Source organism: Podarcis tiliguerta (genome assembly GCF_965153285.1).
Source record: "Podarcis tiliguerta genome assembly, chromosome: 1".
Taxonomy (NCBI): Eukaryota; Metazoa; Chordata; class Lepidosauria; order Squamata; family Lacertidae; genus Podarcis; species Podarcis tiliguerta.
In genome coordinates, this window is record NC_139534.1 from 128,952,852 (window position 1) to 128,978,535 (window position 25,684).

At 48.5% G+C, this 25,684-nt stretch overlaps 1 protein-coding gene across 4 annotated transcripts in view; it reads right to left on the minus strand.

The window, feature by feature from the left end:
- Positions 1-1,038: 1,038 nt before the first annotated feature.
- SLC35F4 (solute carrier family 35 member F4) overlaps positions 1,039-25,684 on the minus strand; it is a 143,748-nt gene continuing 119,102 nt past the window's right edge. For 2 of the 4 annotated variants that reach the window (XM_083438033.1, XM_083438034.1), the window contains exons 2-8: positions 21,330-21,518; positions 17,204-17,501; positions 16,229-16,448; positions 9,611-9,736; positions 6,591-6,783; positions 3,004-3,093; positions 1,039-1,534 (exon numbers count right to left, since the gene is read on the minus strand). In XM_083438033.1, the coding sequence (XP_083294159.1) occupies positions 1,293-1,534; positions 3,004-3,093; positions 6,591-6,783; positions 9,611-9,736; positions 16,229-16,448; positions 17,204-17,501; positions 21,330-21,518 (1,358 nt within the window). In that variant the 3' untranslated portion in view covers positions 1,039-1,292. The remainder of the gene's footprint in view (positions 1,535-3,003; positions 3,094-6,590; positions 6,784-9,610; positions 9,737-16,228; positions 16,449-17,203; positions 17,502-21,329; positions 21,519-25,684) is intronic. The other 2 variants (XM_083438035.1, XM_083438036.1) reach the window with 1 other exon arrangement.

The window sequence follows — 25,684 nt, forward strand, 5'->3', positions numbered from 1 at the left end:
AAAGGCCTTCTGCTGGTTCCCTCCCCGTGAGAAGTGAGGTTACAGGGAACCAGGCAGACGGCCTTCTCGGTGGTGGCACCCGTCCTGTGGAACGCCCTCCCATCAGATGTCAAGGAAATAAACAACTATCTGACTTTTAGAAGACAGCTGAAGGCAGCCCTGTTTAGGGAAGTTTTTAATGAATAATGTTTTATCGTGTTTTTAATATTCTGTTGGGATTTTGAAGATGCTCAAGCTCAGGACGCAAGGGAGAAACGTGCTAAGAGGAAGGCACGCTCGGCAAATCCACACTATGATCAACTCCTGCCCAGAAACCAATGTCCCCACTGTGGAAGGACGTGTAGATCCAGAATTGGCCTCCACAGTCACTTACGGACTCATTGTTAAACTCATTGTTTATGGAAGACAATCTTACTCGGCTAGGAGTGATCGCCAAAGAAGAAAAATAATATTTCTTTGGAAGCCGCCCAGAGTGGCTGGGGAGACCCAGCACAATGGGCGAGGTATAAATTTATCTTCTTCTTCTTCTTCTTCTTCTTCTTCTTCTTCTTATTATTATTATTATTATTATTATATCACAATGCACCCTCCAGTAGCTCCCACAGTAGCACCCTCCAGTAGCTCCCGATCTACCCAATCGGTTCCCATTTGCACTCACTTGGCCTCTTCTACACTGAGCCAACCCCCTTCAGGGGAAACCCCCCCAAAATTTCATTAAATGCCACGACTCGATTCCCTCCATCCCTTTCCTTCTGAACAGAGAAGAGGCTCCAAGGGCCCCCTCTGACCGCAATCGCAGTGGTGGGTGCTGTAGGTGCCTTTTCCCATTGGCGAGCTGCTTTTTGTGAACCGGCCTCTTCTTCCGCTCTTTTAGATGTGGCAGCCATTTTGTGTCCCACCACGTCCCACCCACCCCATGGCAGCCATTTTGTGTCCCCCAACACTCCCACGGCAGCCATTTTGTAGCTGGTGCCCGCGGCGCTTTTCGCAAATTCCAAACGCCGACCCCCCGCCAACCTCCAGAACCAAACACAGACATATATAGCTTTCTTTTATTTGCGTTTCTGTATAAAAAGGAATTTATTGTCCTTATTTGCACCTACTCCTGGATAAAGTGTACAAATGTAAACAGCTTAGGTATCTGATGTGTTTAGCGCTGAATTTACAATCCATTCCTGTTTAAAATAAAGCTGTCTCTTTTTAAAGCATACAAGTGGGCGAGGGGAGGGAATTAAGAAATCATATTCACAGAATATACATTGGCGTGCACGCAACTTGAAGCCCGGCCGGCTCTAAGCCAGCGGTATAGACACAGTCCCGTTGACTCGACTTCTGCTTCGGAAGTGGACGCTGGAGTCCGTGACGTCCTCAGGGTGGTCTTCGCCCTTCTTCTCCTTCAGGCTGTTGATGAATCGCAGCGTGATCTCGTCCCATTCCTCCGGAAGGAGCATAAGCAGGAACCCGAGGCAGATGATGGTGGTGGCCCCCAAGCGGACCACGCTGAAGATCACCTCGCGTTTGAGAAGATCGACAGCTGGGGAGAAAAGGGGAGCGAGGAGATTAGCTGTCAACTCTAGGGGCATAGCTGTCAACTTTCAGATTTGAAAATAAGGGATCAGCAGCCTCGAAAATAAGGGATCAGCAGCCTCACCTGTCGCAGGGAGAGTCTACGGGATATATAACAATCCGGGATAGCAGCGGGAAGCAGCGGAAAATGGCGCTGGAATAAGGGAATTTCCCACAAAAAAGGGGAAGGTTGACAGCTATGGTCAGGGGAGCAGTCTCATCCTGAGGGCCTCATGCCATGGGTGGGCAGAGGGGAAAGTGGGTGGACTCTTGCGGCTTCTGTCTTTGTACAGCGAAAGACAGAGGTTCTTATATTATTATTATTTACATATATGTTCCACCTTTCCTACTCCTACCAGTGCTGGATTTACGTATAAGCTAAACAAGTTAGAGCTTGGGGGGGGGCCTCTCTTGGGGACCCCCAAAAAATTTAAAGGGAAAAAAACCTGGATGAACCTTTCCAAAATATAAGATGAAAACCAAATAAAATAAAACCTACAACAGTGTTTTGTGTTGGGAAGGCTCCTATGATGGAAGTCATGGGCCCCGTCTACTAGCCTGCTCCCTAAAATATCACTGGTTTGCTCATTTCTATATATAGGGTGCCTACATTCTGCATGTGCTTTAGATACTTATTAGGTCCATATAGAATATATTCAACACAAAAAGCAGTGACAATTTGTTGTTGACAAAGGACAGCTGGACATATAAAGGGCCCCATTACCTTCAGTAGCTTAGAGCCTCATCAAACCTAAATCAAGCCCTGCTCCTACCCTATGTATTATTATTAGAATTTATGTATATATTTAAATTAAATTTCTTGTTTTACAATTAAGAATATTCATTAAACAACCTTAAAAAATAAAATGACTTCCCTTCTTCTCTTTCCATGGTTCATTTTACATAGCATAAATACCTGCACATTTTACATAAACTAAATCATTCAGCACGTTCCATTATTACACCCATTGAAACTTATTTACACTGTTGAATCTATCTGAATGCTGCCAGCAATTTCAAGTGTACACAATTTCCCCCCATACAGTCAATAAAGATTTCCCAATCTTCTTTAAACGAAAGTTATTCTTGTTCTCTTATTCTATATGTTAGATTCGCAAACTGCGCATATTCCATCAGTTTAAGTTGCCATTCTTCTTTGATTGGGACCTCACTCATTTTCCATTTTGGGGCTAACAATACACAGGCCGCAGTAGTGGCATACATAAATAACGATTTTTGACACATGGGAATTTCCACCTGAATTATCCCCAACAAAAAGGACTCTGGGGTTGTTGTTTTTTTGGAAAGGTGCTTTTAAACATATTTTTTTTTCCAATTCATTAGGGGGTGTGGCTTAGGAATTTTATGTAAATAAATAAGCAAGTAACCTGGGCCACACGCAGAGCCACTGCATTGATCAAAAGGCATTATTTATACCTGCATTGCCAGGAACACTGAGCAATGTCCCGATAGATATTAAGATTGGGTACGTAAGCACAACTCCGACATTCACCAGGATGTTGAAAGCTGTGGAGAAAAACAGCAAAGTATGAGGTTGTGAAGAAGAAGAAGAAAAAGAGATCTTCTGCACCACCAGGATCAGAACCGGCAAACGCTGTATTTTTCGCTCTATAAGATGCACCAGACCACAAGACAACAAGGAAAACAAGAAAAGAAATATTCTGAATCTCAGAAGCCAGAACAGCAAGAGGGATCGCTGCGCAGTGAAAGCAGCAATCCCTCTTGCTGTTCTGGCTTCTGGGATAGCTGCGCAGCCTGCATTCACTCCATAAGACGCACACACATTTCCCCTTACTTTTTAGGAGGGAAAAAGTGAGTCTTATAGAGCAAAAAAATACGGGAAATAAATCTTTCTTCCAGAGAGCCTTGTCCTCCTAAGGTTCTAGATCATGGGTTGGCAAACTAAGGCCCAGGGGCTGGATCTGGCCCAAACGCCTTCTCAATCCAGTCCGCAGATGGTCCGGGAATCAGCGTGTTTTTACATTAGTAGAATGTGTCCTTTTATTTAAAATGCATCTCTGGGTTATTTGTGGGGCATAGGAATTCGTTCACCCCCCCCCCAAAAAAATATAGTCTGGCCCCCCACAAGGTCTGAGGGAAAGGACAACCAAAATGATGAATTGGATGGAGCGACTCCCCTATGAGGAAAGGTTATAGAGTTTGGGACTTTGAATTTTGGGAAAAGTCAAGAAAGACTGTGGAACTCCCTCCCACTGGAGAAAGTGACTGCCGTCTCCTTGGATGGCGTGAAGAGAGGATTAAACAAATTCACGGAGGATACAAACGGATTACCTAGCATCTCGAGATTGGGTTGGGAATGTCACCCATTTGAAAGTCTAAAAAGCTTGGGGGGGGGGGTTTGTCAGGTTTGATAGTCTCTCCCACACAAGACGCAGCCTCTGACAGATTTATTACTTCAGATTTATTCAGCAATTACAGGGCTCAGCAGTCTGAGCTTCATTCACTCATTCGTCACCTTCGGAGTTAGTTGACGGATCTAGCTTCTTTTTCCGGTTGAAGCAAGATACTCTCCACCTTTCCCCCCACCTCTTTCCTGTCATGCGCTTTTCTGCCAAACAACTCAATCTCCGACTTTTCGGAGACTCTGTTCCTACTATCCAAAATGGTCAAAGGCCTGGAAACGATGCCTTATGAGGAACGGCTAAGGGAGCTGGGCATGTTTAGCCTGGAGAAGAGGAGGTTAAGGGGTGATATGATAGCCATGTTCAAATATATAAAAGGATGTCACATAGAGGAGGGAGAAAGGTTGTTTTCTGCTGCTCCAGAGAAGCGGACACGGAGCAATGGATCCAAACTACAAGAAAGAAGATTCCACCTAAACATTAGGAAGAACTTCCTGACAGTAAGAGCTGTTCGACAGTGGAATTTGCTGCCAAGGAGTGTGGTGGAGTCTCCTTCTTTGGAGGTCTTTAAGCAGAGGCTTGACAACCATATGTCAGGAGTGCTCTGATGGTGTTTCCTGCTTGGCAGGGGGTTGGACTCGATGGCCCTTGTGGTCTCTTCCAACTCTATGATTCTATGATCCCTTCCCCCTCTTCTGTTCCATCCTCTTCTCTCTTCTCTGTGTTATTTTCAGAACTGCCAGGCTGCATTCCTGAGTGAGATAAGCTTTCAGGAATCAGGTACCTCTACTTACGAGCACCTCTGGTTACGTATCCTTCGGGATATGCTCATGGCAAACCCGGAAGTACTGTATTTTTCGCTCTATAAGACGCACCAGACCATAAGATGCACCTAGTTTTTGGAGGAGGAAAACAAGAAAAAAAATATTCTGAATCTCAGAAGCCAGAACAGCAAGAGGGATTGCTGCGCAGTGAAAGCAGTGATCCCTCTTGCTGTTCTGGCTTCTGGGATAGCTGTGCAGCCTGCATTCGCTCCATAGGACGCACACACATTTCCCCTTACTTTTTAGGAGGGAAAAAGTGAGTCTTATAGAGGAAAAAATACGGTATTTTTCCGGGTTTCGCCCCACGTGCATGCGCAGAACAGGAACCTCCACTTGCGAAAACCTCGGGATCTGACCGGAGCTCTGGAACGGATCCCGTCCGAAAGTTAGGTGCATCCCTCACTCTGCCTTAATGGGACCTTCTGCACTCAAAGCAGTTGTTCCACTATTGAGCTACAACCCTTTCCCAGCTTGCAGCTAATAAACATAAAACATGCGTCACTTTCATCTTACTGCCCCTCCCTCTTGACAGCCCTCAGGTAAGAACTATGCAACATGTAATCCATCAAGGAAATAAATATATTATTTTTTCTGTTTTTTTCTTCGTTTTAACGGATCTGTGGGTGGGCTGTCAGTTGTTTGTTTGTCGCTTTCAGTTGCCTTTGGCAAGAAAAAAGCAACCAATACATTTAGCAAATAATAATAATAAGGGACGCGGGTGGCGCTGTGGTCTAAACCACTGAGCCTAGGACTCAGTGGGGTTGGACTTGATGGCCCTTGTGGTCTCTTCCAACTCTATGATTCTATGATTCTATGACTTGCCGATCAGAAGGTCGGCAGTTCGAATCCCCGCGATGGGGTGAGCTCCTGTTGCTTGGTCCTTGCTCCTGCCAACCTAGCAGTTCAAAAGCACCTCAGAGTGCAAGTAGATGAATAGGTACCGCTCCAGCGGGAAGGTAAACGGCGTTTCCGTGTGCTGCTCTGGTTCGCCAGAAGCGGCTTAGTCCTGCTGGCCACATGACCCGGAAGCTGCACGCCGGCTCCCTCGGCCAATAAAGTGAGATGAGTGCCGCAACCCCAGAGTAGGCCACAACTGGACCTAATGGTCAGGGGTCCCTTTACCTTTAAATAATAATAATAATAATAATAATAATAATAATAATAATAATATAGGTCAGGGATGGGAAACCTGCGACCAACCAGATATTGTTGGACCTCTCATCACCCCTGACAACTGGCACTGAGTCTGTTCCACTGTTGAACAGCTCTTGCTGTCAGAAAGTTCTTCCTGATGTTTAGTCCTTTCTCGTCATTCGAATCCGTTGGTTCGGATCCTGCCCTCCGGAGCAGGGAAAGCAAGCTTGCTCCTCCTGCCACGCAGCCACCTTGATAAAGGTAAAGGTACCCCTGCCCGTACGGGCCAGTCTTGACAGACTCTAGGGTTGTGCGCCCATCTCACTCAAAGAAGCCGAGGGCCAGTGCTGTCCGAAGACACTTCCGGGTCACGTGGCCAGCGTGACATCGCTGCTCTGGCGAGCCAGAGCCGCACACGGAAACACCGTTTACCTTCCCGCTAGTAAGCGGTCCCTATTTATCTACTTGCACCCAAGAGTGCTTTCGAACTGCTAGGTTGGCAGGCGCTGGGACCGAGCAGCGGGAGCGCACCCCGCCGCGGGGATTCGAACCGCCAACCTTTCGATTGGCAAGCCCTAGGCGCTGAGGCTTTAGCCCACAGCGCCACCCGCGTCCCAGCCACCTTGATACGGTTGTGCAAATCGTAAACATTCAGGTAAAGAAATAAAATAGGGATAAATACCTAGCCAGAGGCCGGCTATTCCACACAGGTAGCCCCAGGGAACGGCCGAGAAGGGAGACCAATACTCCACCTTGGTGAAATACAGGATGATCGGTGTAAAGGAAAGGAAGACCAAGTTGAAAAAGCCAAGCGTAGATATGAAATGGGCCGCTTCTCCAAAGTTTGCGCTCCCAAGGAACATCTTGAACAGAACCTAAAGTGGGGGAAACAGTTCAGGCTGAGTGCAACCTCCTCAGCCGCTGGGGAACAGAGTAACTCAAGATATTTCGGTGCCCGAGGCAGCGCAGCAAAGGGTTAGCCTCCCTCCCAAAGCCATGGTGCAACTTCCCCAAAGCTGGTCAAGTTACCGTATTTTTTGCCCTATAGGACACACCGGCCCATAGGACGCACCTAGGTTTTTTGGGGGGAAATCAAGGAAACCCCCCCCCCCAGGTTTGCGCAGCCATCCCCAAGCTAGAAGAGGGAGATGGAGCGCTTCGTCTCCCTCTTCTGCCTTCAGGGACAGCCTCTGTAGCCTCCTTGGGGCAGCGGCTTGCCCCGCTGTCCCCCGAGCTTGTGGGGCTGGCAGGGGGGGAGAAGCAAGCTTGCTTCTCCACCCCCCCGCCAGCCTCCAGATCAGGCCAGGGAATAACGGGGTGGCGGTGCTCCACCTCCCCGCTATCCCCCGAGCTTGTGGGGCTGGCAGGGGGGAGAAGCAAGCTTGCTTCTCCACCCCCCACCAGCCTCCAGATCAGATCGGGGAATAACGGGGTGGCAGCGCTGCGCCTCCCCGCTGTCCCCCGAGCTTTTGGGCTGCAGGCTGCTGCCCGCAAGCCTTGCGAGCCCGCGGGACCTCCCGCCGGGCTTGCAAGACTTGCGGATAGCTTCCTGAAGCCTGGAGAGCGGGAGGGGTCGGTGCGCACCAACCCCTCTCGCTCTCCAGGCTTCAGCGAAAGCCTGCATTCGCCCCATAGGACGCACACACATTTCCCCTTCATTTTTGGAGGGGAAAAAGTGCGTCCTATAGGGCGAAAAATACGGTATTTTGACACCTGAGGCACAGAATCCTGGGAGCAAGAAGGCGACAATATTAAATTTAAGGGGGTTGGACTAGATGACCCTTGGAACCCCTTTCCAACCCAACAGTTCTACAACTATCTACCCATTGAAATAGCAATTTGTTGTCCTTTTGGGACGCACAAAAGCTCCGACCTGAAGTGGCCACCTCACTCTGCTCAACAAGGGCAGGGCTGGTGAGGGGCGTGGCCTGTGAGGAGGGGTGGGGCCTGTGTGGAGGGGCGTGGTCTGGATGGAGGGGCGTGGCCTGTGCGGGCATGACCTGGGAGAGTCCGGAGGGGAAACCAGCCAGCTCTTGGGTGCTGCTTTGAGTTCATAGGCTGGAAGTTTGCCGTGCCCATTGCAGAAGATACCAGAGAGCTCTTGAAGTGGGGAGGAATGGTCAGGGACGGGCTGGGCACCAAAGAGTGGGCACTGGGAGAAGAGGGATTGGAGAGTGACATGGAAGGAAGGGTCAGTGAACCAGGAGAAACAGCTGAGAGACGAGGGGGAGAGACAGGAGGAACTGCAGGACTGAAGAGTGAAGAATGGGTGCCGGAGGAGGGAAGGAGAGGTCAGTCTGAGGTAGATTCAAGGACTTCCACACCTTCTCCTCCTGCTCCCATTGTCTCCAAGGACCAGGAGAGGACTGAAGAGAGAGGAGCAGAAACAGGTTGCATACAGCTCTGTGGCAGCAACTGCCTCGTCGAGCGCGCAACTAGGAGAAGCTGAGAGACTTAGGTAAAAGGTAAAGGACGCGGGTGGCGCTGTGGGTTAAACCACAGAGCCTAGGACTTGCCGATCAGAAGGTCGGCGGTTCGAATCCCCACGACGGGGTGAGCTCCCATTGCTCGGTCCCTGCTCCTGCCAACCTAGCAGTTCAAAAGAACATCAAAGTGCAAGTAGATAAATAGGTACTGCTCTGGCGGGAAGGTAAACAGTGTTTCTGTGTGCTGCTCTGGTTCGCCAGAAGCAGCTTAGTCATGCTGGTCACATGACCTGGAAGCTGCACGCCGGCTCCCTCAGCCAATAAAGCGAGATGAGCGCACAACCCCAGAGTCGGCCACAACTGGACCTAATGGTCAGGGGACCTTTAAAGGACTCCTGGACGTTTGAGTCCAGTGAAAGGCAACTATGAGGTTTTGGCGCTCATCTCGCTTTCAGGCCGAGGGAGCCAGGCAGACAGGTTTCCGGATCATGTGGCCAGCAGGACTAAACCGCTTCTGGCGCAACGGGACACCGTGATGGAAACCAGAGTGCACAGAAACCCCGTTTACCTTCCCGCCACAGTGGTACCTATTTATCTACTCGCACTGGCGTGCTTTCGAACTGCTAGGTTGGCAGGAGCTGGGACAGAGCAACGGGAGCTCATTCCATCACGGTGATTCGAACCGCTAACCTTCTGATTGGCAAGCCCAAGAGGCCCAGTGGTTTAGACTACAGCTCCACCCAGTAGGACTGGCGGACAAGCCTTCTCCTAGCTTTGTAAGGGTGCACTTTTGACAAGAGTTGATTCCTCACTGTTTCTTGACTGTTAGCGCCGTGGCAAGAATCCCTCTCGTCCTTGTAAGGCTGGACTTCCAAAAAAGCGGGGCGTCGTGGGCTAGACCTTCCTCCTCTCACCGGAGGGGTCCTCCTTCGACATTTCAACATGCTCTCCCACTCATGCACAGTGAGCGTCGATAAAAACACCGGTGCGGAAAATGAGGGACTCACAGATGCTAATCTCACCGCGGCGGAATAATAGAGTTTTCATTAAGACTCGATAAAGGGAAGCCAAGCTGATTCCTTGGTGGGCCACAAAAGTAATTATCTCCGTCGTAACTTTCCCCTGACGCACCTGGCGCAGAATGTAAATCAGGTGAGGGAAGAGAAGGAAGGGGCCTTCACAGTATGGAGAGCTTGCTTTGCTCTTGTGCAGCTCGAATTTTGCTCCTCTCCTCCTTCAAAGCATTAAGATAGCAAGGAAGTGTGCAAGGACTTACCTTATACAGCGCCGACATCGATGCAGACCCAACAGCATAGGCGACCCCGATAATCGAATCGCCCTGGAAACCATCTGCGTACGCCATCATGACGATTCCAGTGATGGCCATGATTGCAGCAACTATCTGCGTAATCCACAAGGAAAGAAATTTAGAGCAATTGTGTCACTCGGAAAATGATGCTGTGAGGTTTGTCGGTTGGTTTGTTCATTAAATTTGCGTACAGGCCTTCATCCGTAGATCTTAGGGCAGTTCACAATGTAAAAAACACAACATACTTAATAAAAAAATAAGCAAATGAACACAGCAATAGCCTCCCCCTCAAAAAAACTCCACATTTAAAAGGGCATATAATGTTAATTAGCCAAACGCCTGGTGGAAGAGGAATGTTTTCACCTGGCACCTAAAAATATATAATGAAGGCCCCAGGCAAGACACCTTGGGGAGAACATTCTCAAAATGGGGAGCCACCACAGAAAAGGCCTGTTCTTGTGTTGCCACCCCCTGGGCCACATGAAGAAGGGCCTCAGAAGATGATTTTAGGGTCCGGGTAGGTTCCTATGGTGAGCGGTGGTCCTTGAGGTATTGAGGTCCTGAGCTGTTTAAGGCTTTATAAATCAAAACCAGCATGTTGAATTGTGCCCAGAAACTAATCTCTCTCTCTCTCTCTCTCTCTCTCTCTCTCTCTCTCTCTCTCTCATATTTTCCCTCTGAATAGGGCAGTGGCATAGCGTGGGGGGTGCAGGGGGGGCCGGCCGCACCGGGCGCAGCATCTGGGGGTTAGGGTTAGGGGGGCGCAAATCCACGGGTTAGGGGGCGCAAATTACTTGCCTTGCCCCGGGTGCTGACAACCCACGCTACGCCACTGGAATAGGGGGCTCTGAGTGGGGACAGACCAACATAATGGAAGCACAGGCCAGTGGTTCCCAAACTTTTTTGGGACACTGCTTCTGCCCCTGTTCCACAAACCCCTCCCCAGTGCCCCTTACCCTACCCTTTTAAAAGCATTCTTATTCAGAATAGTGCTTTGCAGGACTCCCTAAGGAAGGTAATGGCTAAATAAAATTCAGAACAGTAACAATTAATTGCATGTTTACTCAAAATCCAGTTGAAACTATTCAGCTTAATTCATTCAGCGAAATGGACGAACTTCGTCCTGCAATACCAGCTTTGCAAAGTCTGGTAGTCATTTTTATCCCTTAGCGCTCCCCACCCCGGTAACCCCACTGCCCACTTGGGGACCCCCACCCCACACGGTGTAGACTATGGGGACAACAAGGGGATTGTCTTGGTAACAGTATATCTGAAGGTCTCCACCCCCATCACTCTGCCCGGACACCGAGGTCCAGCTCCAAGGGCCTTCTGGTGGTTCCCTCGCTGCAAAAAGCCAAGTTACAGGGAACCAGGCAGAGGGCCTTCTCGGTGGTGGCACCCGCCCTGTGGAACGCCCTCCCACCAGATGTCAAAGAGAACAACAACTACCAGACTTTTAGAAGACATCTGAAGGCAGCCCTGTTTAGGGAAGCTTTTAATGGTTGATGCATTACGGTATTTTAGTGTTTTGTTGGAAGCCACCCAGAGTGGCTGGGGAATAAATATTATTATTATTATTATTATTATTATTATTATTATTATTATTATAGTGCATCCCCTCTTTTCATAAAATTTGGTGGAGGGACTTTTTCAGGAAGAACTCTCTGACAGTAGGGGCTGTTCGACAGCATAGGATGAATGACCATCAGTCATGGATGCCTTGTGGGGATGGACTAGATAACTCTTTGGTGTAGCTTTCCAACCCTACAATTCTTTGATTTTTAAGGATATTTTAGATTTAAAAGCAATTTGGGCAAGGCTGCTCCCAAACCAGATTTGTTTCTGTTATCGGTCTTTTGCAATGGACGAAGGAATGACGGTTTGGGGGGCTAACAGGGCAAGAGGAATACTCATCAAGGACTTTGTAAGGTACACAGTGTGAATGGGAACCTGTGGCTGGTGTGTGTTTCTCGACGGTGCAGGCAGCCTCTGAGATCTTGCTACATCTTTGTCACTTGCCTATTTATGATAGCCCACTGTCATTTGGGTGAGAAATCGAAAGATTCCATCAACGGTGTCTCCGAAAAATGTTACACATCACTTGGGAAGACAGGTGAACTAATGCCAGTGTACTGGAAGAAGCAAAGATCACCAGTGTCGAAGCAATGATTCTTCAACATCAACTTCATTGGACTGGTCATGTTGTGCCGATGCCTGATTGTCATCTTCCGAAGCAACTACTCTATTTCCAACTTAAAAATGGAAAGCATAATGTTGGTGGTCAACAAAAGAGGTTTAAAGACTCTCTCAAGGCAAATCCTTAAAAAAATGTTGCATAAACACCGACAACTGGGAAACACTGGCCTGCGAGCGCTCCAGTTGGAAAACAGCCTTTACCAAAGGTGTCATGGACTTTGAAGATGCTCAAACTCAGGAAGCAAGGGAGAAACGTGCTAAGAGGAAGGCACGCTTGGCAAACCCTCACTGTGATCAACTCCCGCCCGGGAACCTATGTCCCCACTGTGGAAGGACGTGTGGATCCAGAATTGGCCTCCACAGTCACTTACGGACTCATTCTTAAAACTGTGTTTATGGAAGACAATCTTACTCAGCTATGAGGGATCACCAAAGAAGAAGAAGGAGGAGGAGGAGGAGGCATGAGCCAACTTGGGCTACACTGTAAGAAGGAGACTGTTTCTTGGGGAAGAGCCTTGGAGCCATGAGAACCCAAGAAGAGCCTTCCTGCTGGACCAGGCCCATGGTCAGTCTAATCCAGCATCCTTTTCTTACAGTGGCCAACCAGGTCCCCATAGGAAGCCTGCAGGCAGGACCCGAGTGCGAGAGCCCTCTCCCATCCTGTGGTTTGCACCAACCGATGTTCAGCCGCATTACTGCCTCCAAGCAGAGCAGAAGCAGCCACGATAGCTTTAGCCTCCGTGAATTTTCCTAATCTTCTTCGAAAGCATTCTACCACAAATTCATTCTCCAAACACACCCATTTCTGCTAAGCAGTCTCCCTTACTATAATGCTCTTTTGTGCAAGCGTCTCCCCACTTGAGCTCGTGCATAACGCGTGACACTGCAAAATAATCAAATAAATTGATTTAAAACTGCAGAAAGCTGCGTAAAGGGCTAGAATGGCCCAGAAAGAGCGGGGAAACTGCAAGAATTGTGCGAAAAGTGCGAAAAGTGTGGGGAAACGGCAGGGGCCTTTGCAACTGCAATTCCAGGAGCATGGCGCACCGACCTTTGAGACCTGGGGAGAGTTGGAGTTTGAGAAAGGAAGTTTGGAGGGAGTGATTGTGGTGGAGTTTGGTGGATTTTTAAGAGTTTTTAGGGGTTTAGAGGCAGTTTACAGGCTTTTTAGGTGGTGTTCCCCACCATATATGATTTCACATATATGCCTTGTTCCCAGGAATATAACCCCTGGGTTTATCGGGAGACGCTTACATGGTATTTTCACCAAAAAATGCATTTTTGTATACAGTGGTAAAGGTAAAGGGACCCCTGACCATTAGGTCCAGTTGTGGCCGACTCTGGGGTTGCGACGCTCATCTCGCTTTATTGGCCGAGGGAGCCGGTGTACAGCTTCCGGGTCATGTGGCCAGCATGACTAAGCCGCTTCTGGCGAACCAGAGCAGCGCATGGAAACGCCGTTTACCTTCCCGCCAGAGTGGTACCTATTTATCTACTTGCACTTTGACATGCTTTCGAACTGCTAGGTTGGCAGGAGCAGGGACCAAGCAATGGGAGCTCACCCCGTCGCAGGGATTCGAACCGCCGACCTTCTGATCGGCAAGTCCTAGGCTCTGTGGTTTAACCCACAGCGCCACCTGCATCCCCATACAGTGGTACCTCGGGTTAAGAACTTAATTTGTTCCGGAGGTCCGTTCTTAACCTGAAACTGTTCTTAACCTGAAGCACCACTTTAGCTAATGGGGCCTCCCGCTGCCGTTGCACCGCCATCGTGCAATTTCTGTTCTTATCCTGAAGCAAAGTTCTTAACCCGAGGTACTATTTCTGGGTTAGCAGAGTCTGTAACCTGAAGCGTCTGTAACCCGAGGTATCACTGTACATTCCTTGGCTGCAGAACTGCACCACAAAATTCAGAGAAGTGCAGATATTAAAATACAAACAGAACCAAATTTCTCCCTCCACACTCTCCACTCCAGCGTCTTAGATGCCCTTGGGAAGCCCACAAGCTGATCTTGAGTGTAACAGCCGCACTCTCCTTGCAATTCCCCGCAACGATCTCCCGGCTCCTTCATTCTGCATCGCGGCACAAGAAGGCATCCTCCTCCATCGGCTCATCCCACCGGTTTGCTTATCTGCCTCCTCTAGTTTATACATGTGCTCATTAAGGGCCAGAGTAAATTGGACAGAGAGAACCATGGAATAAACACTGGAGCAGGAGGCTCAAAGCGGTTTAATCAACGGATTAACCCATTAAAGCTTTCATTCAGTTAATTCGCTGTCGGGAGGACAATTTTAACTGGCGAGGGCAAACATTAATTGCTGGTGCCGCGAGTTGAAAAGATGCACGGGTTATTTTGGGAGAGCATTTGGGGCTTTGTTGTGCTACAGAAATAGAAATCAGGAACGGTGGCGTTAAAGAAAGCCTTTCCTTTTAATACTGATGGGTAGCATTTGCTTCTTAAACAATCCCTTACAGCACACATCTTTCAATCTTTCCGAAAGGGTGCCTTCTCGGTGGTGGCGCCCGCCCTGTGGAATGCCCTCCCATCAGATGTCAAGGAAATAAACAACTATCTGACTTTTAGAAGACATCTGAAGGCAGCCCTCTTAAGGAAAGTTTTTAATGTATGATGTTTTATCGTTTTTTTAAAAAAATATTATTAGCATTAATTCTGTTGGGAGCCACTCAGAGCAGCTGGGGAAACCCGGCCAGATATTATTATTATTAAATGTGCATAATAAGACATCTGAAGGCAGCCCTGTTTAGGGAAGTTTTTTATATTTAATGCTGTATTGTTTTTAACACTTGATCGGAAGACGCCCAGAGTGGCTGGGGAAAATCAGCCAGATGGACAGGGTATAAATAATAAATTATTATTATTATTATTATTATTATTATTATTATTATTATTATTCCACTGTCATTAATTCTAAGGGAAATATTTCCCACCATGTCCTTATTGGCATCGGTGATACTAGATACAAGGCAGGTGGCGGATTAGCTGTATTTCTTCATTTTGCACAATGGCCCTGATCCATACACTCTCAAGAATACCAACACCCACCCCGGTCTTTACAGAGAAGCAAAAGGGACCTAGTTCTTGGGAGGTCAGGTGAGTGCCTCTGCGCCCCCCACACCCCCCAATAAGGGTGAAATTCTACTAGCAATGTCTACAATCCAACATTTACCAGTCATTAGTTTTCCTTAAAAATGTGTTCCTGAGGAGTTAAAGAAAGATACAACCCCGGTTGTATGCAAATAAGTTTGCATTACAGTGGAACCTTGGTTCTCGAACGTAATCCGTTCTGGATGTCCGTTCGACTCCTGAAACCGTTCGAAAACCAAGGCGCGGCTTCCGATTGGCTGCGGGAGCTTCCTGCACTCGGACGTTTGGCTTCCGAAAAACGTTCCAAAACCGAAACACTTACTTCCGGGTTTTTGACGTTCGAGAGCCGATTTGTTTGACAACTAAGCCATTCGAGAACCAAGGTACCACTGTATACCGTATTTTTCACTCTATAGGACGCACTTTTTCCCCTCCAAAAATGAGGGGGAAATGTGTGTGCGTCCTATGGAGCAAATGCAGGCTTTCGCTGAAGCCTGGAGAGCGGTCCGAAGGCTTATGGATAGCACCCTGCAGCCTGAAGCCCAGGGAGCGCAGCACCAACTCCCGCTGCGCTCCCCGGGCTTCGGGCAGCTATCCGCAAGCTCCGGGAGCGGCGGCGAGGTTGCGCGCAATCTTGCCGCCACTCCTGGACCTGTTTTGGGGGATGGGGTCGGGGGAATCTCGGGCTTCCCCTGACCCAGCCCTGCGGCTAAAAACGAAGCCAAGACAGCGAGCGGGATCCATCCCGCTCAGTGTCTTGGCTTCTGCCAAAGCCACGCGCAGCCTCTCCCGGCTGGAGAGGTTGTGTGCAGCTAAAGTGGAAGCCAAGACAGCCAGTGGGATGGATCCTGCTTGTTGTCTTGGCTTCTTTGCTCTTTGGGGCTGGGGGGAGGGAATAATTTTTTTCTTTATTTTCCCCCTAAAAACTAGGAGTGCCCTATGGTTCGGTGCGTCCTATGGAGCGAAAAATATGGTATATATATATTTTTAGTGGATTAGTTTTCCCATTGTTGTATCTCAGTTTCCTCACCAGAGGGCAACATTTATGAGACCTTCCTTGTGGAAGAATCACAAGGAAAAGCAACCTGATGGTGAGATTTCTCCATAAAAATGACTCCCGTGAACGCAACCCAAGGTTTTCAGAATCGCCTGGGGGCTGTTAAATCACACAGGTCACCAAAACCGTTTCTACCAAAGTTGATGCCCCTTCTGGTTATATTCCCTGCAAAGCCACCATGCACAATGGGGAGCGAGAACGAGAGGGAATGGCGGAGGTCATTACCCTTACACCCATGAACCTATCCTTCAGCACAATCCAGGAGAGCAGGAAGACAAAGGCCTTGTTGCAGCAGAATAGGGCCGAGACGTCCGTGGCCGTCAGCTTCTTCAAAGCCAGCAAGTAAAGGTAGTTAGTCAAAGTCCAGAGAATAGAAAAGGGAGCTGTCCTTTTAAGAAAGAGTTTCAGCGTCAGACCATCCTCACCGAAGATCCGACTGCATTCCCTGCACACACAAGGGAAAGAAAACAGGAGTCTTAAAATCCAGGGTGTGGACAAACACACAAAAATAAATGACAAAGTGTGACCTGAGTCCAGCATCTTCCCAGCTTTGCGTTTGCCTTCGATCAATTCTACCCAGGAAGACTCCTTACCATCGTAATGGACCAGAATGTCGTAGTGGTTTAGAGTGCTGGATTAGGACTTGGGAGGCCAGGGTTCGAATCCCCACTCAGTCATGAAACTCTCACTAAATGTGACCTTGAGCCAGCGAGTGCCTCAATTATTATTATTATTATTATTATTATTATTATTATTATTATTATTAATACCCCACCCATCTGGCTGGGTTGCCCCAGCCACTCTGGGCTGCTCCCAACAGAATATTAAAAACACAACAAAACATCAAACATTAAAAACTTCCCTAAACAGATGTCTTCTAAAAGTCAGAGAGTTATTTATTTCCTTGACATCTGATGGGAGGGTGTTCCAAAGGGCAGGTGCCACCACCGAGAAGGCCCTCTGCCTGGTTCCCTGCAACCTCACTTCTCGCAGGGAGGGAACCACCAGAAGGCCCTCAGAGCTGGACCTCCATGTCCAGGCAGAACAATGGGGGTGGAGACGCTCCTTCAGGTATACTGAGCCTAACCTACCTCACAGGGTCATTGTCGGGATTAAATGAGGAGGGGGAGAACCATGTCAGTCACCTTGGGCTCCCTGGAGAAAATGGTGGGATGGGGATGAAATAAATGATAGGCCTACCTGAATTTTTTGATTGGAGATTGCTTTTCCTGCGCCGTTGCAAGATGCCCGGAGTAATACACTGGGAAAAACATAATGTTCCAGTTTGTGGAAAACCAAGTCATGAAAAACGGGTAATCAAAGTTCTTGTATGTGATTTTCACAATCTGCGTTGTTCCGACCCAGGAGGAGGAGACGGAGAGGATGATCAGAAATCCCCAGACAATCTTAAGGAACGTGGACGTGCAGGACTCGCACCGCGTCTGCACGTTGCTCTCTTGGCTGCCATTCTCTCCGTGGCCCTGGGTCCCGTCTTCCCCTGCAAAAAGAGGCAGCGGCGACTGTTAAAGGGGGATCGAGACCACCTCCGATATCTGAAAGGAGGAACCCCAGGCCACACAGCTGGTATTGAAAAGAGGGCATGGAAGCAGATGCATTTGTAGACTGAAAGCGAGCAGCACCAGGCCAGAGAATTCTGGGAATTTGGTTCACACTAGTAACCTGGTTCATGCACAAAGCGAAACCATGGTTGTTTAGCCCAAACGCTGTTTGTTTGGACATCTGAACCCAGCCCAGTAGATGAACGATTGTGTGTTTTCTGGCAACAAACCATGATCTGGAGCGATGGTTTGTTGATGACCTGCAGACCATGGATCACTTTAGCGATGGTTTGCTGTTATGTCTGAGCCTGACAGCCTTGCAATGGAGGCACAAGGCAAAAGCAACCCAAACTGCAGGATTCTTTGTGAGATGACTTGAGGTTTGCTGAACAAACCATGGTTTAGCATTATGTGTGACTGCCCCCAATGTCTGGGCCCAGAATGGTTCCTGGGTGGGGCAAACACTCTCACTGTATGTTTTCCATACGTCTCTGCCTGTGGCAGCTGTTTCCCCCTCCGCTGCTTTGCTTGTACGTAGTGCTGATTCCAGGGTTGTTGTGTTTTTTTGGAGAGGGGTGTCAGGTGCAGTCAAAATGGCCTCAATGGACCCCTCCCTCCCTGACCAAACCCATCCCCCTTGTCCCGTTTACATACTGTCTTCTCTTGTATATTATTTACTACAAAGTGTGATGATTAAGCTCTTATGCAACGAAACATCTGATTACAGGAACGACGTCTGAGCACCGAACCACTGATATATCATAAGTGGACTCTTTATTACTGCTTTTGCAATTGTTCAATATAAAATCTATTTTGGAAAGAGAAGAAATGAGCACTGAACCACTGGTATGTTACAAGTAAGCCCTTTTTATTCTGTTTGCTATTGTTTAACATAACACCTATTTAGGAAAGAAACTACTTTTACCATTGTTTGTTTACAGATACAGATGTACGTTGGTTGTCAAACAGAATCCCTTCCAGAAGTCCGTTCTACTTCCAAAACGTTCGCAAACCAAGGCACGGCTTCTGATTGGCTGATGGGCCCCAATACCAACAGCCAGAACAGACATCCGGGTTCCAAAGAACGTTCACAAACACTTCCAGGTTTGTGGGGGTCGGGAGCCAAAACGTTCGAGTCCCAAGGCGTTCATCAACCAAGGTATGACTGTAGTTGCCTTGGTGATACTATCTTGTGTCGAACAACTAATAAAGCAGAATATTGTGTGTGGGAAGTCCAGTACAGTGGTACCTCGGGTTAAGAACTTAATTCGTTCTGGAGGTCCGTTCTTAACCTGAAACTGTTCTTAACCTGAAGCACCACTGTAGCTAATTGGGGCCTCCCACTGACGCCGTGCCGCCGCTGTGCAATTTCTGTTCTCATCCTGAAGCAAAGTTCTCAACCTGAGGTGCTATTTCTGGGTTAGCGGAGTCTGTAACCTGAAGCGTCTGTAACCTGAGGTACCACTGTATAAATCCAGCACTAACGCATTATCACCATCGCTTCAGAGACACGTTGCCACACAAAACCACCAGCCTGGAGAGGCCCCCCAAGGTCAGATTAAACAGTTTGCCCAAAATGATGTTATTCGTATTGCCGTCTGCCGCAGGTGAAATTACACAACTTAAGCAATCTGCGCGATTCGTTATGTAAAATTATGTTGTCACTTCGCTATTCCACCATATTCTTTTTAACGCAAACGTAACGCAGCACACATGAGTGGAGAGACAGCCAACTACGTATCACCTGCAGATCAAAGGCAACAACAACAACAACAAACAATGAATACCCGCTGAGACTCCTTTCCGTTCGAGATATGGGTGTACTTCATGCTTTGCGTGGCGCTCCCAGCTTCAGTCCCTGATGCTACCTCAACTTGAAAAAGTCTCCAGCATGAAGGGACAAGAAAAGCCCTTCTCTCCCAGAGGCCCTGGAAAACTGCTCCCAGTCGGAGTAGGCCAGAGGTCCCCAGCTTTCTGTGGCGTTGAAAATGTGCCAAGGGCACATTTGGAAATCTAAGAAACTGCCACGGGCACCACAAAGCGCCCATTTCACAGCATGAAAGCTGGCAATAAAGTGGTACCTCGGTTTCCAAGCATCTCAGAAGCTGAATGTTTCAGTTTTTGAATGCCGAAAACCTGAATGCTTCCGTTTTCAAACGCGCCTTGGAAGTCAAACGGCTCCTCCTGCGTGTACATGTTATTTTTTTTCAGTTCCCTTTGCGCCTCAGTTTTCAAACGTTTTGGAAGTTGAACAGTCTTCCAGAACGGACTACGTTCGAAGACCGAGGTACCACTGTACCTCGCCCTAAACAATAGGTAAAACATCGGCACCCCCAAAAAACAAACAAAACATAGGAATCAAAGCCCACTACCCATCCCAAAAAAACACACAGGCAGCTACTCAAAATATCCTCCAAAAAAGCAAACAAAAAGACCTCCCCCCAGTCCAACTCTCAATTTTTAACAATCTCAAAAATGGGTACTTCCTCTGGTTTTCTCTCATCTTTCTCTTCTCTCCGCCTATGAATGAAAGAAAAAGCATCGCTGCTTCGGTGGCAGAACTGAGCTGCCTTTCAGAGGCCCCCGGGATCCGATTTAGCTCCACCTCTGTCCCCGGGGCTCATATGTCCTACTTGAGAAGTCTTCTGCGATGCAACTTGCTCGCTGCAAACTTGCAACGTGACTCGACACATCTCATTTTGACCAGCCATCCTTCGTACCCACCAAAAAACAACCTATCCACAAGAGAGGGGTACGAATCAACCTGGGAGCCCACCATATTTTGGGTTAGTTTCTTTACTCAGGGGTAGTAGATCTCAGGTCCAGGATTCAGATGCAGCCCTCCAGGCCTTTTGTCCTTGGGACTCTTTGCAGGCTATACCCCTCCCCAAACCACACCCCTCAGCGTTCTCTGCCCCCTCCGCAGCGGTCTTTGCCTGGCTGGAATTTGCCTCTGAACTGGGCCGGGATGGAGGACAGAGAGCAGAGTGTCTTTCTTCACACAACCTTCCTTCCCTTGCTGTGCCACTCCCAAAATATGCAGGTCCAGTGTAGGGGTCAGTGAGAGCTAGCGGTTAGAGTTTCGGACCAGGACCTGGGAGGCCAGGGTTCGAATCCCTACTCGGCCATGAAGCTCACTGGCTGACCTTGAGATTGTCACCACCTCCTCTCAGCCTAACATACCTCACAGGGTTGTTGTGGGGGATTAAATGAGGAGGCCACCTCGAGCTCCTTGGAGACAAAGGTGGGATATAAATGCAATTATTATTCTTATTATTATTATTGGACGCGGGTGGCGCTGTCGGTTAAACCACAAAGCCTAGGGCTTGCCGATCAAAAGGTCGGCGGTTCGAATCCCCGCGATGGGGGTTGCTCCCGTTGCTCAGTCCCTGCTCCTGCCAACCTAGCAGTTCGAAAGCACGTCAAAGTGCAAGTAGATAAATAGGTACCACTCCTGCGGGAATGTAAACAGCGTTTCCGTGCGCTGCTCTGGTTCGCCAGAAGTGGCTTAGTCATGCTGGCCACATGACCCGGAAGCTGTACGCCGCCTCCCTTGGCCAGTAAAGCGAGATGAGCGCCACAACCCCAGAGGTGGCCACGATTGGACCTAATGGTCAGGGGTCCCTTTACCTTATCATCATCATCATCATCATCATCAATAATAAACTATTCATGCCTTGTTGGGGCAGGGAAGGCTTTTTTCAAATTTTATTTTGGTACCCAAGGCACAACAGGAAGCCGTGACGCTCAGGCTACGGGGTGCCTACCTGATCTGTTCTGCCTCTCTCCTCTGCCGTGCCGGCAAAATCCGGAGGGACTTCGACTCTGCAGCTCTAGAATGGGAGCAGCAGAATCTTCAGCGGCAGACAAGGGGGAATGTTGCCTGCGGAGGCCAGTCTGCGTGCTGGGGCAGTTGGCTCCCGGCTTGCATCGGACGACAGAGGATCGTGAGGCACCTGGGGAGAAAGAGGCGTGTATCAGTTTGGCGGATAAGCTCCCCAAAATTGGGAGGGAAAAGGACTGGGCCGGTGCAAGCTGGCCTGTTTGGGCAAATGGGGATCCACTCCACCAACCCTCAGCCAGCCCCCCAACCTACCTGCCTGCCTGCTTACTGCTACGGTAAAATCTGGGTGCGAGGCTGCTCTGCCACCCAGCTCGTCGGACTAAGTCCGCGGGTCCCTGCGGAGGAAAATGAGCGCAGCCGGAGACAGGAGCAAACTGCAGAAGGTCCAAGTTTATTGCGCAACAGGTTCAAGGCGAGATTGAACAGCGAGAAAGGGGTGACATGAACTTTTGAAACTTCCCTCCATGTCCCAGAATACAGTGCAAAATACATCCCAGTTACATCATGAATACATTAAGAAGAGGTTGGGTTACACAGATTACATCATGAATACATTAAGAAGAGGTTGGGTTACACAGGATTAACATATGGAGGAGGGAGGGGGGAATATGCAGAGCTGGAGATATGCGCAGATAAGCACATCCTGAGTACCGGTGATGAGAAGACAATGGTCCATGTATGCATAGTCTGCCACCTGGCATTGCCCAGAGGAAAGGCTTGGCAGACTGATTTGACAGGATCTTGACACCTTGCTTGAGGGATTATGGAGGACAGGGGAGGTGTCATGGAGTCCTAGAGAAATTGAGCAAATTGGCACGTTGATTTTCTATGAATTTTATAGATTTTAGTCCCTTTTGACATTGACAATTGGAAATAAATGGCTATATTGTAGCGAAGAAGGAGGTGAAGAAGACATGCCCCCCCCTTCCGTATCATTACTTACAACCAGTCCAGGGAGCTGGCCTGTCCTCCTCCTCCTCTTCCATCTCAGGGCACTTGCACACATTATATTTAAAGCACTGTGATACCACCTTAAACCGTCATGGTTTCCCCTCAAAGAATTCTGGGAAACGTAGATTGTGGCTGGTGCTGAGAGTTGTGGGAATGTGGCCTCTATTCCCCTCACAGAGCTACAATGGGAAGAGGGGCTGGTTGATTAACCTGTCTGGGGACTGTGGCTCTGGGATGGGACCATCAACAAACTACAGCTCCCAGAATGCTTTGAGGGACGCCATGGTGGGAATCATCCTTTAAATGTATGCTGCGCATGTGTCCTTAGTGTTGGACACTCAGCGGGGAGGAAGGTGGGAGCAAAACTGGAATTAGTTGGCTCTGGCCTGTTATTGGCTGTGGCCTCAACCCTGTCATCGGTACAGTTGGTTTGTCTGCCTTCCACCCTACCAGTCCAATGGGCACCACCTACTTGGCTAATATTGTCCTCTATCAAATCATTTGTGTGAGTGTAAGAAAACTGTCCACCTGAAAACAAATAGCCATCAATTGAAGTGCCACGATATGGTAACTCATGGACCAGAAAACACTGTTATTGCATCATCTAGAACCAAAACAAATCAGAAGAACATTTCTACAAAGGCATGCAATTATGTATGTATGTGATCGTGCATGCGCAGTACAGACTCTGCCCGTGTGCAGATGACAAAGACAACAGCGAGCCTCACGCTAGCTCACTCGAGTCCTTTCCACCGGCCTTCTCAACAAGGCAGATAAGTCACACTGTGGGTGTGCAAGTCAGGTTTTGGGGGTGCCCCAATGGCCATGTCTGTAAAGGGGCAGGCAATGCATTCATAAAGAAGAGAGGTCTTCTCAGCACTTCCACGAGACCTTTTCCTCATGGTGGACAGCCTTGGCCAGACTTGCTTGAGGACTTCAATATCCAAAGATGTGGTCTTAGCTCCAGAATTATTATTTGCATGAAACATATTCCACCCTGAGCCCCTGAGAAGCAAGAGCTGGGAGCCACCATCCCATGGTGGTTTTGTTAGGATATTTCCGTTCCACCTTAAAAGGGAGCAGGCTTTGAGAGTCTGCGTATTTCCTGTTTCACAGGATGTTTCTGTTGTGTCTTTGCTTTCGTCTCTCTCTGCCGGAACACTGAAGCAGGCAGTCATGTTTTTCTTTGTTCTGATCAACGCAGAAATAAACTTGTAAATATGCTCTCCTGAGTGCATCTTTCGCTGTGCATTATCTGCTGATAGAGCATGCACGGCTCTGGAATGTGGCAAGCTATTTCTGGAGCTCCTGTCGCTAATTGCTGATACTGCGTGTCTACGAGAGATCAATGGACATCCGGAGACATCGGAAGTATGATGTCTCCCTGGCAGTATCCCAACAGGTTTACCTAGAAAGCACCTTCTCACAGTCTTCTGGTGATGGCAGTTTTGACCCAGGCAGAATTTCCCGTTTTCCCATGCTGGGAACTATCTGAAGTATCTTTGCTGAAGTTGATGCCATTTGCTCAAACTGGTCCAGGGAGTCCTTGCTAGATGCATCTGACAAGTTAGGTGGGGACATTAGCCTGGAATGACGGCATCGTCCACGGCCGTTGCCTCTTCTCATTTTGGCAGATGCATTTTGAGGTTACAGCAGAGAGGGAGGATGGTAGCTCAAAACCCAACCCAACTACTCCTTGCTTAATCAGACTGAAAATTTGCAGCATCTAATGCTACAAAAGCATATGAGTTGCAGAAGAAGAAGGAAAGGTTGGTACTGTATATAAAGATAAAGGTAAAGGTAAATGTAAAGGGACCCCTGACCATTAGGTCCAGTCGTGGCCGACTCTGGAGTTGCAGCACTCATCTCGCTTTATTGGCCGAGGGAGCCAGCATACAGCTTCCGGGTCATGTGGCCAGCATGACTAAGCCGCTTCTGACAAACCAGAGCAGCGCACGGAAACGCTGTATTCCTTCCCACCGGAGCGGTACCTATTTATCTACTTGCACTTTGACGTGCTTTCGAACTGCTAGGTTGGCAGGAGCAAGGACCGAGCAATGGGAGATCACCCTGTCGCAGGGATTCGAACCGCTGACCTTCTGATTGGCAAGTCCTAGGCTCTGTGGTTTAACCCACAGCTCCACCTGTGTACCTGGTACTGTATATAGCGGAGAGCAAAATATATGTTTTCCAAAGTTATAGATGAGTCAGTCTCTTGCAGCAAAAGCCAAAGAGTGTTGTGACTAGGGATGGCAGCAGATTCAGTAGATTCAGTTGTGATATATATATATATATATATATATGCAGGTTTTGGTGTCCTCGGGTGTCTTCCCGTGTAAAAGTTGGGGTGTCTAGGCGACGTTTCGACGAGGTCTCACTCGTCATCTTCAGGCTGGTGCTTTCGGCTTCTTGTTACTGGAACAGAGCAGGATCTCAGTGTTTGAGTTCCTATAAATACTGTTGAGGAGGTGTGGTGTATAGCCTCCAATGTTCTGGGCAGAGAGGAGGTTCCCAGGCTAGTGTGCCTTTTCTTCTTTTGTTCCTTAATTACTTGAGGGATATCTTGAGTGATTTCTTGAGTGATTTCCTGAATCCCACTTAGGTGGGTCATTAGGTGTGGATTAGTTGCTAAAGCCTTCGTGTCTTGAACTCTTGAACTTTGTGAAGAGTTTTTCTGAGAAGATGGCTGTACTGCACTTGGTTGTGCTCTGGCTTGGCTTCGTGTATAGGGGCGAGCTGTGGTTTTGTGGCCTGTGCCAGCCAGATCTGTGTAGGGATTGCAGGGGGGTGCAGCATCCGGAGGTGCCACCCTGGTTTGGCTACTGGATGGTGTCTGTAATTTATCTGTGGAGAGGGTCTGGGTTTGGGTCTGGTGTGGTTGATTGGTGATGGCGTTCTGTGTGCCTCTGGATCTGGTGTCAGATTTTGTGGGGAGGGCTAATTTCCAGATGTCTGGCAAGCGGGATGTGTCGTCACGCTTGTTCATGTTGTGAGGGTGTTTCTCTATCTCGATGGCTTCCATGATTATTCTCTTGTGGTGATGTTCCATGTTAAAGAGCAATTTGGAATCTGCAAAATTAATTTCGTGTCCTGTTTCTTTCATGTGTTGGAAAAGAGAGGAAGTTTTTTCTTCTTTTTTGACGGCATTCTTGTGTTCTGCGATACGTGCATTTATTCGTCTGTTTGTTTGTCCAATGTACGTGGCTGGGCAGACTTTGCAGGGTATTTCATAGACCCCTTGGTTTTCCAACTGAATTTTATCCTTGGGGTTTCTGAGGATATTGGCTATTTTTTGGTTGGTGCAAAAGGCTGTTTTGATATTGTGTT